The 16325-nt window shown below is 48.5% G+C and overlaps 2 protein-coding genes across 2 annotated transcripts; one reads left to right on the forward strand and one right to left on the reverse strand.

Annotated features, from left to right (window-relative positions):
* Positions 1-712: 712 nt before the first annotated feature.
* Positions 713-2830, reverse strand: LOC123188571 (F-box protein SKIP1). The gene is made up of 2 exons (XM_044600735.1): positions 2393-2830; positions 713-1462 (listed from the first exon to the last, which is right to left on the reverse strand). The coding sequence occupies exons 1-2, from the start codon at positions 2770-2772 to the stop codon at positions 889-891; spliced, it is 954 nt and encodes a 317-aa protein (XP_044456670.1). The 5' UTR covers positions 2773-2830; the 3' UTR covers positions 713-888.
* A 3269-nt stretch (positions 2831-6099) lies between these two features.
* On the forward strand, positions 6100-9286 carry LOC123188590 (probable uridine nucleosidase 2). Its single transcript, XM_044600747.1, has 7 exons — positions 6100-6450; positions 7096-7211; positions 7315-7374; positions 8034-8216; positions 8382-8486; positions 8594-8934; positions 9023-9286. Exons 1-7 carry the CDS (start codon positions 6375-6377, stop codon positions 9126-9128), a joined length of 987 nt encoding a protein of 328 aa, XP_044456682.1. The 5' UTR covers positions 6100-6374; the 3' UTR covers positions 9129-9286.
* The last annotated feature ends 7039 nt before the right edge of the window (positions 9287-16325 follow it).

Consider the following 16325-nt stretch of genomic DNA (forward strand, 5'->3'; position numbering starts at 1 on the left):
TTAAGCGCTCATTGCTCTAAGCTGTGGCCTTCCGCTTCGCTTACTCTTTTCTGCTGTAATTGCCTTTGGCTCCTAGGTGCATATGCATCAATAAAACAAAAATCTTATGGAAATAGTGGTACATTTGTTGGGTTATGAGAGGTTTGCACAGACCATGAAACCGTTCTTCAGAAAATAAAGTTAGACGCAGCAGTGGTCATCCTGAAAAGAATGATGTTACACACTGACTGAACTGGACGGCAGTCACCTCCTCTTTCCAGGGCAGGTTTGAGACACTGAAAGGTGGGCACTCATATGTGCTGTCTACAAAATAAGCTTCTATGGAGTGTTTCTTTTCATGTTGCATGAGATGTCTATGCTCTCAGGCGTATGCCAGATCATGATCCCAACTGCCCAGATGGCAATGCGTAATCCGCCCATCAAAGAATTCGTCGCATCTGTTTCCACATTATATGGAACAGAAAGAAAGGTCGCCATAACCAAAAAGGTGGTTTGGATCAGCATCAAATTACCAAAAGGTGGATTGGGTCAGCATCAAATTACCAAAGGTGGTTTGGATCAGCATCAAATAAACAAAGCTATGCTCCATGAGGGTCTAAACATACCGCACAGACATAGATCGGATGTGTTTATCCAATGAAGAATTACCAGGGTCTAAACATACCACACACATAAACCACAACGTATAATTGCACATAAATAAATTTACAAATACTGGAAGCAAAACCATTTCCCATGTATATATATTGTGCAGAAAGATGGCTGGAACAGAATGTTACTGCTCTCCAAACAAACATACCTGTCATACACATACAGTATATAACAGTAACGAGCATACGAGCCATCATCAGTCGGAGGTGACCCTTGAGAACACGAGGGTCATTCTTTTCATATCTGAAATACATTTGTCTGGAACCTCTCATCGTATAACTGCCAGTGCCCGTACCTCTCCATGTGGAAAGCCGACCTTGGTATGTAAAAGTTGGGCTTCACAAGCGTCTCCAGGTTCTTCAGGTTAGCAGCAGCCTGTTCTATCCCCCTGCTCGTCAAATTCGCGCAGCCAAACAGGTCCAGAACCTCCAGCTCCTTGCATCCTTCTGCGATCGAGTTGAGGCCGACGCCAGATAGCTTCGCGAACTTGAGCACGAGTTGTTTCAGCTTCGGCATGGACCTCGAGATCGCTATTGCTTCCCTGTCGCCGTCCTGGGGGCATGCTCTTAGATACTCTGCTGGGACTGTTCGAACATGCTCTGATGAATCAAGCCAGTTGAATATGCTCCTCTTAAGGACCACGAGGTTAGGGCAGCTCTGCCCAATCACTTCGAGTGACTTGTATGAAACCTCGTAGCAGTAGCTGATGTCCAATTCTGTGAGGATAGGACAGCAGGATGCAACAGTGAGCATTGATCGGTCAGTTACGCTCGGGCTGCTTTGGATGGAAAGGATGCTGAGCTGTGGGGAGCTGCATATGAATGAACGAATCGATAAACTCATAATGATACATCCAATCCAAGCGAAAAGATAAGACCAGTTAGTCATACATATGGACACGTCAAGTCCAAGCAAATAGTTGTCGCCATGTACACTCTTATTGCCCCAGAAACAACTATGGACCATGAGAAGGGTTATGATTGACATCATCAGGTAAGGGGATCACATTAAGATGCAAGTTGGCACAGTATAGGATCTATCATTTCCACTCAATGTCATCTTTGCTTTATGGTCTATATCCTCGAAACGCGAAAAACATTCCAAAACGAGTATACTTCTCTAGCACCACATTCTTGTGACAAACAGGGGTTATTACAGCATAGTAGGTTGCCAGAGGTGGTTTCGAAACAGTCAGTAGTGTGGTAATCAATGAAGCTAGCAGCCTATATAAACATCATCAGCCAACAGATCTCCTGAAAATGTGAATTAAAAACTCCAGCTTCATATAGTACTTAACAGAAGTAGGGACAAAGAGACGTGATGTTCACTAATCTAATGTAGACGACCCCCAAAACTAGTCATCTACCAACCAGAGAAGCATCTATAACTCTGGAACAAAGTGACACCGAAGCTGCGAGAGTGAAAGAATAAAACATGTAACCTAAGATCATTTATGAAGAAATCCTAATTCTAGAACATGTACCCACATGAAACTGATATAGTCAACTAATAGCAAGTGGATGGCAACAATGGTGTGCTTACTAGTTTCCTTTCCATGTTGCAAGGGTGGTTACCCTCAACATCCTCCCACATGGAATTAATCTCGTTTGGATTTTTAATCGAGCTTCGCTCCACAGAGGAATCCTATTGGATTTATATGTTTACAGGTGAGCGGGTGAGGCCTGGAAGGACGGTTCAGAGCAGCGGTAGGAGGATTGTAGGATTGTAAGGTTGCGCGAACCTCTTGGCGGCGGATGCGAGGGCGTCGCCGGAGCAGTGCCGGACCCGGACCACGCGGAGCTCCCCGGCGGCGAGCGAGGCGGCGGAGCGGAGCATGGCGTCGACGCGGCGCTGGAAGGCGGGCGTCCACCACTCGGCGGCGTCGGCGCCGACGGCCTCGAAGGCCGGTTCGAGGTCGAGCGCGGCGAAGAGCGCCGGCCGGGAGCGCGCGGCCGCCCGCCAGGCGCGGCAGCACGGCATGGCGCCGCGCCACAGGTCCTCCGGGCCCAGCCGCGAGAACGCCTCCGCCAGGCACACCGGCGTCAGATCCGCCCAGTCCCTCTCCCCCTCCCCCTCCCCCTCCGGCGCCGCCGGCTCGTCGGCCTCGCCTCCCGTCGCCATCTCGCCTCCGCTTGCTTTTCTTTTCGGGTTTTCCTTTGGGGATCTGGAAGAAGACACGCCACGCCGCTCTCCACAAGAGTTTTTTTTTTTTTTTTGAGAATGCTCTCCACAAGAGTTGTGTGTGTCAGTGTGTGTGTGGACACCTGTAGCGACGTGCTCCCGGGGTGGATTTCTTGCACCCGGGCTCGATGGAGCCCTGTTTTTCAAAATTTCGGAAATCTAATTTGAAGGATTCATCAAAAAACATAAATAAATTCTTAAAAGTGCGTGCTATCCGGCTGAAACAAGCGGCCGTGGTCGACCGCTCGATCAGCCCAGATCGTGCGGCGTACAGCTCCAAGTGTTCCCTGGTCGGATTCCTGGCCCGACTCGAGCGTCGCGCACATGGTCCGCTCGCGCCGCGTCGCGCTCTCTCGCACCGTGTTGGTGGGCCCCACGTGACATAAGCTGCGTAGGTTTCTTTGCCGGTGAGTGGCGCCAGACGTAGTAGGGCAGCAGTTTCAAATTTCGAGCCATTCCCTTCGCCCTCGTCTCGCCCGAAATCCCCTTCCCCTCGCCCTATCCTCATTTCTCCCCCCATTTTCTCCCGTAAATCCACGATTCTTGCGGTTATGAGGCGACATTGGAGGTGGTCGGCGACGTGCGGGGGATGGGAGTAGACACAAGAACCGAGGAAGTACATTACATGGGATTTTTTGACCGACCCAACACAATTGGCTTGTACTCCATAGGACCCTCGCAACTAGAGGGGATACACTAGTTTCGGTGCCCATTATGAACCAATGCGCAAATACATGCAAAGGTTTATGGGAGTTCGAACGTCCGCCGCACGTGCATGCAAGACCGACAAGTCTCACCAAAATCTTTTATGTGTGAAATGGTTGTCGCACATTCATGCCGATCAGGCCGCCCAGAGCGGACGTGACTCGGTGGCACTAATGCCAGTCATAGCAACGTGATCGGACAAGCAGGCGCGCGGCGCTGCTTCAATGCAATGCTGCCGAGGCACCTAGAAGTCTACTTTGGTCGGTGGCACCGCATTGAAGCCAACTGCCCATCCGTTTGCCTAGCACGACTATTTAAGCATGGCTCCCGCGCCGTCCATGCCCGTGTCATATCCACTCCTCTCTGCTCACTGCCAGCATGTGGTGGCTCCAGATCTGGATTGTTGAGCCACTGCCATCACTCTATGGGGCTACCGACCTCCACAACGGTCAGCCTCTCTAGGAAGGAGGAGATCATCCTCTCCTCCGATGTCAAGGAGGGAGAAGCAGCAGTCGTGCCATCGCACAGAGGCCTCTACGACGGACAAGGAGTACCATGCGTACCCGAAGCTCCTCCTGAACTTGTCGCTCAAGAACCGCGGTCCGACGTCTTCCTCGCCTCTTGCCGCTGACGCCTACACCAGCACCGGTGGCCAAAAGGACAAAAGGCCGGCGAGGAAGTGAAGCTCGACCCTCTCTCCGGCTTTATTTCCGTTCTTAGTAACTTTTAGCATAGAACTTGTCCGTCGGCTGCATTGTGGTGCTCTTTTGGTTGATGATTATGTGGATTCCAATGTTCGGATTATGTCCATTTCTATGTCTGTCTGTTTCGTTGATGATCTACGTAGTTTAGGTTCATGCTGCATGCGTAGTACCGATTTAGGGTACCGGATACAAGATATACGACTGTGGACGAGGCCATTCAAGAATTGGCCGGTCACTGTCTGTATTGAGTGCAGGATTTGGTACGCTCTTATAGAGGAATAAAGCTCATCGTTTTCGCTAGAAAAAAAACCATGCCAAAATGGCTGTGCACGTCTGGCCTTGGTTAATGCGGACACGAACCCACTTGCATCATTTAATCTATCTCAATGTGGTTTTTCTTTTCACCCCACCCCCACTTCCACCTGTGTAGTTTTTCACGTGTTGATCACTCTCATCTACCCATTGACGTCCAGATCGGCCTAACCGACAGTCATCAGCAAGCATGTGACAAGATCGACCTCTACCTGTTACTTGCCCAAACACGGAAAACTCTCTGCCCAGAAGCAGGGAACGGAAGGAACAAGACAGAGTGAGCCATCGACCGGGCGCGCGGCGATCGATGGCGGCGAACGGGCGCCAGATCCAGCCGGCGGAGGAGGAGGCGACGAAGCTCATCGTCGACACCGACCCTACCCTACCTACCTCATCCCGACCCTCCATTGATCCCATCGAACCCGTACCCAATTCCCTTGCTCGATCCGCCACACCGAAAACTACGAGCATCCTGGCCTGATCCCCACCATTCCCCCATCCATGGAGTCCGGCTAGTACTAGTACATAAGCAATTTAATTTACCGCCTGAAATTCCTCCTTCCTCCTTCCTTCGTCCTTCTTCCTTCCCGTTATCTCTTGACTGGTCCTACGGTGTGGGCCCCACATAACCGTTCTCACACTCTCTGGATCTTGGAGATGCTAAAAGTAGTAGTGTAGTAGTAGTAGTAGAATGGATATTAGTAGCTGATCCTCCTCCTGTTTTTCAGTCGAAAGCGAAACAAAGCTAGTTTTGGTTAGACTAGTGTCAAAAACGTTCTTATATTATGGGACAGAGGGAGTACATTTGTATTCCCTCCTATCCATATTAAACTTTGTACTAAATCAGCGGCAACTAATATGGATAGGAGGGAGTGCCTTTTCTCCTTTTGTATCATTTTTACTACGTACACATACACTCTTTTGCTAAACCCCTCGGACGATGCCAGCCCCCCCCCTAACCCTAGCTGCCGGACTTCCTTCATTCCATCCTCAGCCGCTGCTGCCACTGGCAAGGGCCGCGATGGCGGCGGGCCCGACGCCATTGGCTCCAGGGCGGGTGGTCGCCGCGGTATCCCCTGTTAGGCGGAGAAGGCGTTTCATGCGAGGAGGCCGGGGGTGGCAGTCAGGGCGGCGACGATCGAAGCCTCCATGGCGGGCGGTGACCTAAGATTGGGTGGTGGCGGTGGCGCGCGGCGCTCCATTCAACGAGGGTGGCGGCTGCATGCAGATGGATGGCCTCGATGGCTGTGGATCTGGCGTCCTGCCCAGGTCCGTCACGGTATGGCCTTGGCCAGCCGGTGGCGCGAGGAGGACCGGTGAGGGGCGGCTGGAGGCTCGGATTATGTCCATCTGTTTCGTTGATGATCTACGTAGTTTAGCTTTACGTTGCATGCGTAGTATGGATTTAGGGTACCGGGTATATAGATGTGGATGAGGTGATTTGAGGACTGATAAGTCATTGTCCGCGGACGTGTAGGGTGCCGGATTTGGTATGCGCGACTATAGATGCTTTTATGGATATAGAGGAATAATAAACCTCATAGTTTCCCCCGGGAAAGGAAAAGAAATCATGCGAAAATAGGCGTGCACACTCATCTGCCATTGGCGTCCAGATCGGACTAACCCACGACAGTCAGCAGCAGCATGTGACAAGATCGATCTCTACTTGTTACTTGGCCAAACGCGGAAAATTCTCTGCCCAGCCAGGGCAAACAGAGAGGACGGACGGAAGAAGTAAGTTCCAGGCAGAGGAGACAGAGTGACCGACGGAGGGAAGGTTCCACCTACCCACCGAGCGATCGACCGGGCGGGCGGCGATCCATGGCGGCGAACGGGCATCAGATCCAGCCGGCGGAGGAGGCGATGAAGCTCATCATCGACACCGATCCCGGCATAGGTACGTACCTTCCTCATCTGGATCCTGCGTTGATCCCATTCCTTGCTTGATCCGCCATACCAAAAAATACGAGCATCCTGGCCTGATCCCCATTCCCCCATCCATGGAGTCCAGCTAATATAGTACTCCCTTCGTTCCGAATTACTTGTCGCAGGTATGGATGTATCTAGATGTATTTTAGTTCTAAATACATTAATTTCTACGACGAGTAATTTAGAACGAAGGGAGTAGTAATCTAATTTACCGGCACACCTGCCCCAAGTTCTTCCTCTCTCCCTTCTAATCCGTTGTTGACTAGTCCTGCGATGTTGGCACTCCCCGGGTCTCGGAGATGCTAAAAGTAGCATTGTGTAGAATGGATGCCAGTAGCTGATCCTCCTCCCGCCTTTCAGTCGAAAGCGAAACAAAGCTACTTCTGGCTACTACGTTAGTATTCCCTCCGAATCCATACTAAACTTTGTGCTAAATCAGCGACAACTAATATAGAATCGATGAAGTACGTTTACTCCTTTTGCATCATTTTAGCACGTAGGCAGACACTCTTTTCTTATTCGGACCTCGGAAGGAGAGGGCATCACTGCGGCCATCTTCCCTTTTCCTCCCTGTGTTACTAATCTGCTCCTCCGGCATGTCCACCGTTGCCAGACGACAGCGTGGCGATCATGATGGCGTTCCAAGCGCCGGGCGTGGAGGTCCTAGGGCTCACCACCATCTTCGGCAACTGCACCACCGCATACGCCACCCGCAACGCCTTGATACTGGCAAGTAGCACTGGCATCAACCCTCCATTGCAATTTATATTTTGCTGAATTTTAACTGATAACTCTGCTGAAAAGGAAAAATCCTGTTTGATTGGCTTGGCAGTGTGAGAAGGCAGGCCGCCCCGACGTGCCGGTGGCGGAGGGCAGCGCCGAGCCTCTCAAGGTATACCCCGCTCGCAGAATCTGTTTTCTCGAATACGCACGAGTGTGCGTATCATTCATTATAGAAGAAGGGGGTGGGGAGCCCCAAACCACCGGTACAACCAGTTATATTTACAACCAGTCGAATACGCTCGCAGAATCTGTAGTTTCGACAATTGTTACCGCATTTGCCAAACATTCGAATACAACTGTTCAGAGATTAGACAGTGTATCAACAGTTCAGCATGCATTCAGTAGCATGCAAAGCTTCCTTAGAATGTCTCTAACGGAAGTTGACAGTCATATGTCTGAAACCTTGGTTTATTAAGCAAATCTGCAACACCTGCCTATTCTGTCAGAACTCACCATCATCTGAACTTGCATATTTAGTACTGTACGTGGTATGTGTCAGCAGTGCACACATTAATTAGCATGCAAAGCTTTCTCAGAATGGACTAGAGATCTCAAATGGAAGTTGCAAGTCAAGTCTGACACTTTGGTTTGTTAAGCAAATCTCCAGTACCTGCCTATTCTAATTGTACCATTTATCTTCATAACACCTTCTGAACTTGCATATTCAGTTGTTTCTTCAGTTATGAATGCATTTTTCTTTTGAGAGGAAAGTCAGTATGTGTTGTGAGATAGAAATTTGAACTGCTCATATCTTTCTCTGAATCGCAGGGAGGGAAGCCGCAAGTTGCCGACTTTGTTCACGGATCCGATGGCCTCGGGAACGTATCAGTTCCTGAACCTACCACCAAGAAAGCAGAGCAAACCGCCGCAGAGTTTCTGGTCGACAAGGTGTCGCAGTTCCCCGGGGAGGTCTCGGTGCTCGCCTTGGGCCCTCTGACCAACCTCGCATTGGTACATTCTTTCTCTGTTAATACATTTATTTAAGCACCTCGGAATGATTTCATTTTCAGGGGGGTTGTGCATGTGAATCGTGCAGGAGATCAATGTTTCTGTCTAAAAACAATTTTGTTTGAAAAACCTCTGCTGGAGATGAACATTTTCTGAATCTTTATTCAGGCCATCAAGATGGACCCCTCCTTTGTGAGCAAGGTGAAGAAGATAGTGGTGCTGGGTGGAGCCTTCTTTGCAGCAGGGAATGCCACCCCTTCAGCCGAGGCAAACGTAATGTCACCACTACACATCCCTCGAATAATTTCAATTTCTGCACTCAGCTTTGGTTCATTTCACCTTGGACTAAGTTGTGCTGATGTCTCTTGGACGATCAACAGATCCACAGCGACCCAGAGGCGGCGGACATGGTGTTCACGTCGGGCGCGGACATCGCCGTGGTCGGCCTCAACATCACCACCCAGGTGAGCTTCACGGAGGCGGACCTGTCGGAGCTGAGGAGGTCCGGGGGCAAGCAGGCGCAGTTCCTCTGCGACATCTGCAAGTTCTACAGCGACTGGCACCTCCACTCGTACGGCGACCCCGCCGTGTTCCTGCACGACCCGGTGAGCCTCGCGGCGCTGGTCCGGCCGGAGCTCTTCACGTTCAGGAAGGGCGTGGTGCGGGTGGAGACCCAGGGCATCTGCAGAGGCCACACCTCCATGGACATGGGGCTCAAGAAGTAATCAATCAATCAATGAGTATTTTATAATCTTTCGTCGTTTGATCAGTGAGCTCACTGTGCTGATGTCTGCGTCAATGGCGTGCAGGTTCAAGTCGGAGAACGCGTGGTCGGGCTACACGCCCATCTCGGTGGCGTGGACGGTGGACAAGGCCAAGGTGGTCGCCTTCGTCAAGGAGCTCCTCAAAAATTAATCAGGAGTTCATGATCTGTATATCTGGTCATCAAATGATTTGAAACCGTAGAGATCCGTCGGTCGATCGACCCGTAATTTATGTGTACCCCATTCTGACGCACTTCATGCAGACACATTGTCTCGTGGAATTATTGAACTGCTCGTCGTGAATTGTCATGATGGAACTCACTACCGAATAACTGGATATCGCGAAATTTTCTATGCCGACAGCTTTTTGTCGGGCCGTCGGCATAGGTAGAAATGCTGTCGGCAAACCTCCAACTGTTACGACGGCTATCTGGCCTATACCGACGGCCAGAGGCGTAACTGCAAATTCTAGTAGTGACTGCAATTGGTTCTCAATATTGCGATGTTATATTTTGGATCAACAGGAAGGAGCTCCCCCGGCTGGCTCCATTTCATTGAGAAGAAGCCCGGATAAACATGTCCACCACAAGGTTCCTCGGCCAAGTCTTAGCAAAAGCCGTAGAAGTAAACAACAAAAACAAAAAAAGCTTTTTATACGTGTGTAAATGAAAAAGGCTTACAAGCAACATAGCCCTATGTATTACTCCCTCCGTCCCAAAATAAGTGACTCAACTTTGTACTAAGCTCCAACCTTTCAGCTGCAGCTCCTTCCAGTTAGAGCCGTTGCAGCCCAAACAGACACACCCTAAAGCTAGTACAAAGTTGAGCCATTTATTTTGGAAAGGAGGGAGTAGTACATGAGAGCATCTCTATCCGGACCCTTAAAAAGCTTTAACTCCTTAAATTTTTCGTAACATGGCGGGCACGATCTGACCTTCTTTTTATCCTCCCCCTCCCTGCCCTAGCGTCATCCGCTCGAGCGACATGGGCGGCGCCTAGGGTTTCCTCGCGGACCCCTCCCACTTCTCACTTGCCGCCATCTAAGGAGGTCGTCGGGCAATCCTGCATGGCCGCCGATGATGGTGGTGGCGGGGATCTCACCATTTCAGTTCTTTCGTGTAGGGCAGTAGTCGCTGGGGTAGGGGCCCTGGGTGGTGATGCAATGGCGTCTTGATGGCAGGCGGGCCTCATTGGTCCTGGTGGCCAGCTCCCTTGGCCGCTCGGGCAATGAGGCTCCTGGTTGTTGGTGGTCATGGCGGGGGCCTTCTTCTTCGTCGGGTCTGATGGTACGACTCCTCCCCCTTTTCTGGATCACTCCTCACCCATACTGGTGCACGACGACCTTGGCTGCGGGAGTCCTTGTTGGTGAGGCGCTGGTGGCACAGGTTTGGGTCCAGGGGGAACCCTTGACCGGCTATTCCGGCCTTGGTTGCGCCGCCCAGGGGTACCACTTTCCTCCTTAGAAGCGCCGTTGAGGACCCTTCCTCCCACGCCTCCCCTGCTCCCGAGTGAAAGCTCAAAATCCACTTCAGATTAGGCGTCATCCTGATCCGTGGTTATGGTTGAGTGGTTCTTTGGAGCAGAAGCGTCTGGTAGCTGGGAGGTTCTCTCTATGGTGATGAGCGATGCCATGTCCTGCAGATCCGAGATCATCTTTGGTGGTGTTTTCTTGCGTGGTGTGTGGCTTTCTGCCCCAACGGGGTTCGACATCACCAATCTTGGGTGGTAGGGGATTGGGTTCCCCTTCTTGGGGCAGCAACCCAGCTGCAAAGTCGAGTACCCGGTTCTTCTCTGTGATGTCTGTTTTTGTTCTCGAGATGCTCATTGTTGTGGCCTAGCTGCTGCGGAGCATCCTATGGGCATCACCATGTCAAGAGTCCGTTTAGCAAGGGACACGTGCTACATCTACTTCACATACATAAATGTGAATCATCTCCTTTACACGTGTTCACGTGTGCCCTTTGAGGATGGTATGCTACTTGACCCCTCTCTCGTGTGCATACATAGGTGTGAGTGGAGCTACACATTCATTGAGGAGGAGTCCAAGCTCAAGAGAATAACAACACCATCCAAAAGGGAAGCTTGGCAGCGGAGAAGGAGCCATTGGGAAGAAGGCCAAGTTCCACCAGCATCGACGGGTGTCCACGAGAAGGCGACATGCTGCGAGCCTCTGGATACCCCGTGCGCATGGTCCTTTGGACCCCGTGTGCACGGGCTAAGTCCCCAGGTTTCTGGATACCTCGTGCGCACGGGGCCTCCTGCGTGCAACTGTTGGGCTTTGCCCATGTAGTCCCTACTATGCCCCTACTATGCCCCTACTTACCCCTTCATGTCTTGGACCTATATATACTCCTCCTCCACCTCATTTGTAGGATAGCTAAGAATATATCTAGACATAGGAGCTTACCTCATGTACCTCCCCTTGTGGGATTCCTCTTGAGAGAGAGACACTCCGTTGGAGTTCAAGACCTTCATTGAAGAAGATACTTAGGGATTTAAGACCCCTTATAGGGAAGGATCTATCTAGATCATCAAGACCTCATCTCCTTTGAATTTGGGATGAACTCTATCTTGTATTTTTTTCCTTTGATTGTTCATGTACCTTGTAGATCTTGTGTGTTTGATTGTCTAGTGGATGTGTGATTGGACTTATTCTTGAGTGTTTCTCTTGTGATTTTCCCTCATTTTTTCGCGATCCTATTCGTAGACACCTCCAATTTGTGAACACCGGGACAAATCAGGGTACTTTAGCCCATGCACTACAACATCATGGTATCATGAGCCATGTTGACACGGATTTGGAACCCTACCCCCCATGTTCTAGCCTAATTGGTTGAGCAGGTAGGGTGAGGACATCGACGATCCAATTTTTCTAGATCTAGTCTAGGAATCAAGGTTACATGGCAAAGTTCAAACGATATATATCTAACTTGGGTTAAGGCATGTTGGCTTGTGTGGAAATAAAATGGTAGCATGTGACACTTAGGTCGCGCCAAGAGCTTGGTAGTGGGATCCATAACGTGTCCAGGGGTTCATGTGATCTGTTTTCATTGCATCACGGTGGAGTCGGAGACGTGGTAGCACCGTTTTGAGAAGGATTACGTTATCTATAAATCTAGAATTTAGATAAATATACACACACATCTGAATATATTCTAGATCTTCTTTATATTATAAAAAGGAAATGAAAGGATAATAAGAAAATTCAAAAAAAAGAGGGTATTGATATATATTATGATTTGATGTGCTTTCTTGGTATTCTAAATACAAGATTAATACTTCAAGTTATTGAGTTGAGAAAGAGATAGTTGAATCAAAAGAATTCCTTTTTTGAAGTTCAATTTTTATCTGAAATTATCTATACCTAGCATGTGGCCCAACAACCATGGTCTGGTCTGCATGACTCGTTGCATTCACGGCTGGGCGGAGAAGAAAACTGTCCTTCATGCAAGTTTGTTTGATTCCTATGCATACTTGGCTCTTCGACTAAAGAGGGCATGAAAATAGGAAGGCCAACCACTACATAAAGCACGTATGTGTTCGTTTGTCGTGAAGTTAGGGTCGCTAGGCCGTGATGGGGTGGGGGTGATGACGATCACGTTAGTGGCGGCTAAATTTTCTTGTTTTGATGTGTGAACTTTGTTTTGTCGTGGCCATGCCGTTCTCGGGTGGTCTAAATCTTGTTGGCTGACCGTTGAATCTTGTATGAGTTTTTCTTTTTTTTGAAACTGATGAAAATCTTTTACTACTATTTTTGTTGGTTCTGTGCACATACGGTTAGCTTCTGAAAACCAATCAAAAGGCAAAAAATCTTCGTTTTTTTAGGGAAAAGAAATCTTCGTTTATGCGTTCTGGTTGTGTGTAGTGGGCTTTCATTTATTTGAGCTCTCGTGGGCCGTTCCTTGTCTCTCCCGGCGGATCGACAAAGAAACGAGTGTCACTCCACAAGCCCACATCCTGGGCTGCTGTTTCCACTCCACCACCTCCGGCATGAGCCCACCATATGGCCCACAAGGTGGACGTGGCTGTTTCAAGGCATGAAGATAGAGGAGCGGAGTGACACAGGGAGGGGAACTTTTGGTTCCTGGGTACATATGTACCCTATATGCAATAAAAATTTAGTAATTCAACAAAAAGTCAAAATTTCTAAAAATATTTTTGATAAAAACTTGACCTTCTATTGTACTAATGAGAAAAGTGACAAAAACATAAAATTCCTCTTTGACTTCTTTTCAAAAAAGACAAATTTCCGGTCAAAATAGCGTGAATACTGACCTATGGTAGCAAATAAATTTTGTCTTTTTCGCTGTGAAGTCAATATAGTTTTCTTTTTTCTGAAAATGTGTATACTAGTGCGCAAGTAAGTCAACTTTATTCTAAAAATAGTTTCTTAACTATTTTGATTTTTTGTTCAACTATTAAAAAGAAATCCCCATATAGGGTACATATGTACCCAGGAACCATTGGGTATTTCCCAATGACACAGGCGTTTATATGGGTTCCTCTGCTATGATTATCAGGGGCCAAATTGACCCTGAATCTCTAGAGGCCATGGCTTGTGCGGAAGGTCTTGCTTTGGCCAGTGATCTATACCTGCAAAAAGTTCAGCTTGCTACTGATTGCTTAGCTACTGTCAAGAATCTTCAGGGAAGATATCTGGGCCGAAATAGCGGGAGTTTGTTGAAGCCCATATTACACATGAGAAGAGGGATCACAATTATGAAGCACATGACCTTGCCAATGCTGATGTATCTTTAAATTTCGGTCGTCATGTATGGCTATTATCTAAGCCGGACTTGCTGTTTATCCCTGATGCTGTACCTTGAGGAATATAGTTTGTTCACCACTGAGAAAAAACCTCCGGCATCAGCTGTGACGAGATGAGCCGCCGCCGCCGCCGCCCGCGCCGGTGCCGCCGCTGGAGGACGACAACCTGCTCTCCGAGATACTCCTCCGCCTCCCGCCAGATCTGCCCTCCCTCCCTCCCTCGCGCCTCCCTCGTCTCCAAGCGCTGGCACGGCCTCGTCTCCGACCCCGGCTTCTCTCGCCGCTTTCGCCTCCACCACCGCCACAACCCTCCTCTCCTTGGTTTCTTCGAGGGCTTCCATTTCGAACCTACAATGGATCCCCCCAATCGTGTCCCGGATGGCCACTTCTCCATGCGCCTCGACACCCACGGCAGCTTCATGCATTTTGGATCCCGCCATGGCCTCCTACAACGGCGGAGCTAGGGGGGACCAGCAGGGGCCACGGCTCCCCCCAACATGCAGGATTTTTTTAATACCTATGCTTATTTATGTAGAGAACCATGTGGTCTGCTGTATGCCTCTCTCCAAAAGTGCATTTTGACAAAATAGAGTGCTAGTATTGTGCACAGAAGATCCCACTGAAAGTGCCTTGCTTTGTTGACTTTTGTTCTCACTCCCAGCCACACACACGAGCCATCCCATTCTTTTCTTTCTCATTCCTGAAGCGTCTCGCTGTCTCTCCTTCTCTGTTCTTCCAAGACCAAGGCGGAAAGAGGAGGAAATTCCCCAAAAACCGCTCCTTAATTCTCTCTTTCTGCGTTTGGAGCACATCAGGAAGCACTCATCCAGGTAAAAGGTCACAGATCTGTCACTTTGTTCTTCTTATTTGTATTATCTATTTGTGGATTTGGTTTTTTATTAGAACCGTGATTAATCTCTGTAGGATACTCATGGCTAAAAATAAAATGAAGACTATGGATTCTTTCTATAAGAAGAAAATTACACTTGATGAGGCATTGGTTTAAGATATTGCTTGTCCTGATTTGGAAGAAGCAGAGGGGGGGGGGGGGGAGGGGAGAGGAGGAGGAAGAAGAAAAAGAAGATGATGGAGGGGAGGAGGAGCAACCTGTTGAGGAGGAGGAAGAAGAAGAGGCTCCACTTAGAATTAATAGGGTCAATGATGGTAGTGGTGTTCTGGTAGTGGAAAGAGACCCAGGGCTGCGTTGCCAACTTTGGGATCTTCCTGTCAATGACCAAGAGAAAGCAAGAAAAGTGTATGTGAAGTGTGGAGCATATCACTTTAAAAAGGAAATATACCCTCCTACTGGTCCAGAAAGCCACCCACGCAGGTTTCAATATCATTGGTTCAAGGCATTTCCTTGGTTAGAATACTCACCTACAGAAAATGCAGTCTTTTGCTTTCCATGTTTTCTGTTTTCTAAGAAGCCACTTGGGAAAGTTGGATCAGATGTGTTCACTGTGAAAGGGTTCAAGAATTGGAGAAAGGTTAACAACGGAAAGAATTGTGCTTTCTTAACTCATATGGGAAATAGTTGTAACTCTGCTCACAACTATGCGGCCAAATGTTATGACAATTTGAAGAATCAACAATGCCATATTGAACAGCTAATGGAGAGACAAACAACAGAAGATATAAGAGCAAACAGGCTGAGGCTTAGGGCAACAATTGATACATTGCGGTGGCTAGCATTTCAAGCCTGCCCTTTCCGAGGACATGATGAAAGTGTGGGCTCAAAGAATCAAGGTAATTTTCTTGAAATGGTAAAACTGATAGCTTCTTATGATGAGGAGGTTGGTGCTGTTGTACTAGGCAATGCTCCAGGAAATGCAAAGTATACTTCACAAACAATTCAAAAAGAAATCATGCATATTATGGCTTGTGATGTGCAAAGTTCAATCCGCAATGAAATTGGCGATGCCAAGTTTTGCCTGCTTATTGATGAATCAAGAGATGAATCTAAAAGAGAGCAAATGGCCATTGTTCTCCGTTTTGTTGATAAACAAGGTTTCAATCGAGACTGTTTTTTTGATCTTGTTCATGTTAAAGATACATCTTCAGCAACTTTAAAAGAACAAATAGATTTTGTTTTGTCCCAACATGATTTGGATGTTCAAAATATTCGGGGACAAGGATATGATGGTGCTAGCAACATGCATGGAGAGTGGAACGGTCTACATGCCAAGTTTATGGAAGAGTGTCCATACACATACTATGTTCATTGTTTTGCTCATCGATTGCAATTAGCTCTTGTTGGTGCATCTAAAGAAGTAACCGAAGTCCATAATTTTTTTGATCATCTTGCTCTTGTTGTCAATACTGTTGTGTCTTCTAGCAAGAGAAATGATGAGCTGCATGCTAATCAAGTGGCTGCAATGGAGCATCTCATTGAGCTCAGTGAGCTTGAAACATGAAGTGGAGCAAACCAGGCCAGAACTTTGCGGCGGCCTTGTGACACTAGATGGAGTTCTCACTATGGTTCGGTTTGTAGCCTCTTGAAGCTTTACGGTCCTACATTTTTGGTACTAAAAATATTGCTACTACTAGTGGGTCAGGTTCTTCACCTTCTGCACGAGCTAAG

This window comes from Triticum aestivum, chromosome 1A (genome assembly GCF_018294505.1).
Source record: "Triticum aestivum cultivar Chinese Spring chromosome 1A, IWGSC CS RefSeq v2.1, whole genome shotgun sequence".
Classification (NCBI taxonomy): Eukaryota; Viridiplantae; Streptophyta; class Magnoliopsida; order Poales; family Poaceae; genus Triticum; species Triticum aestivum.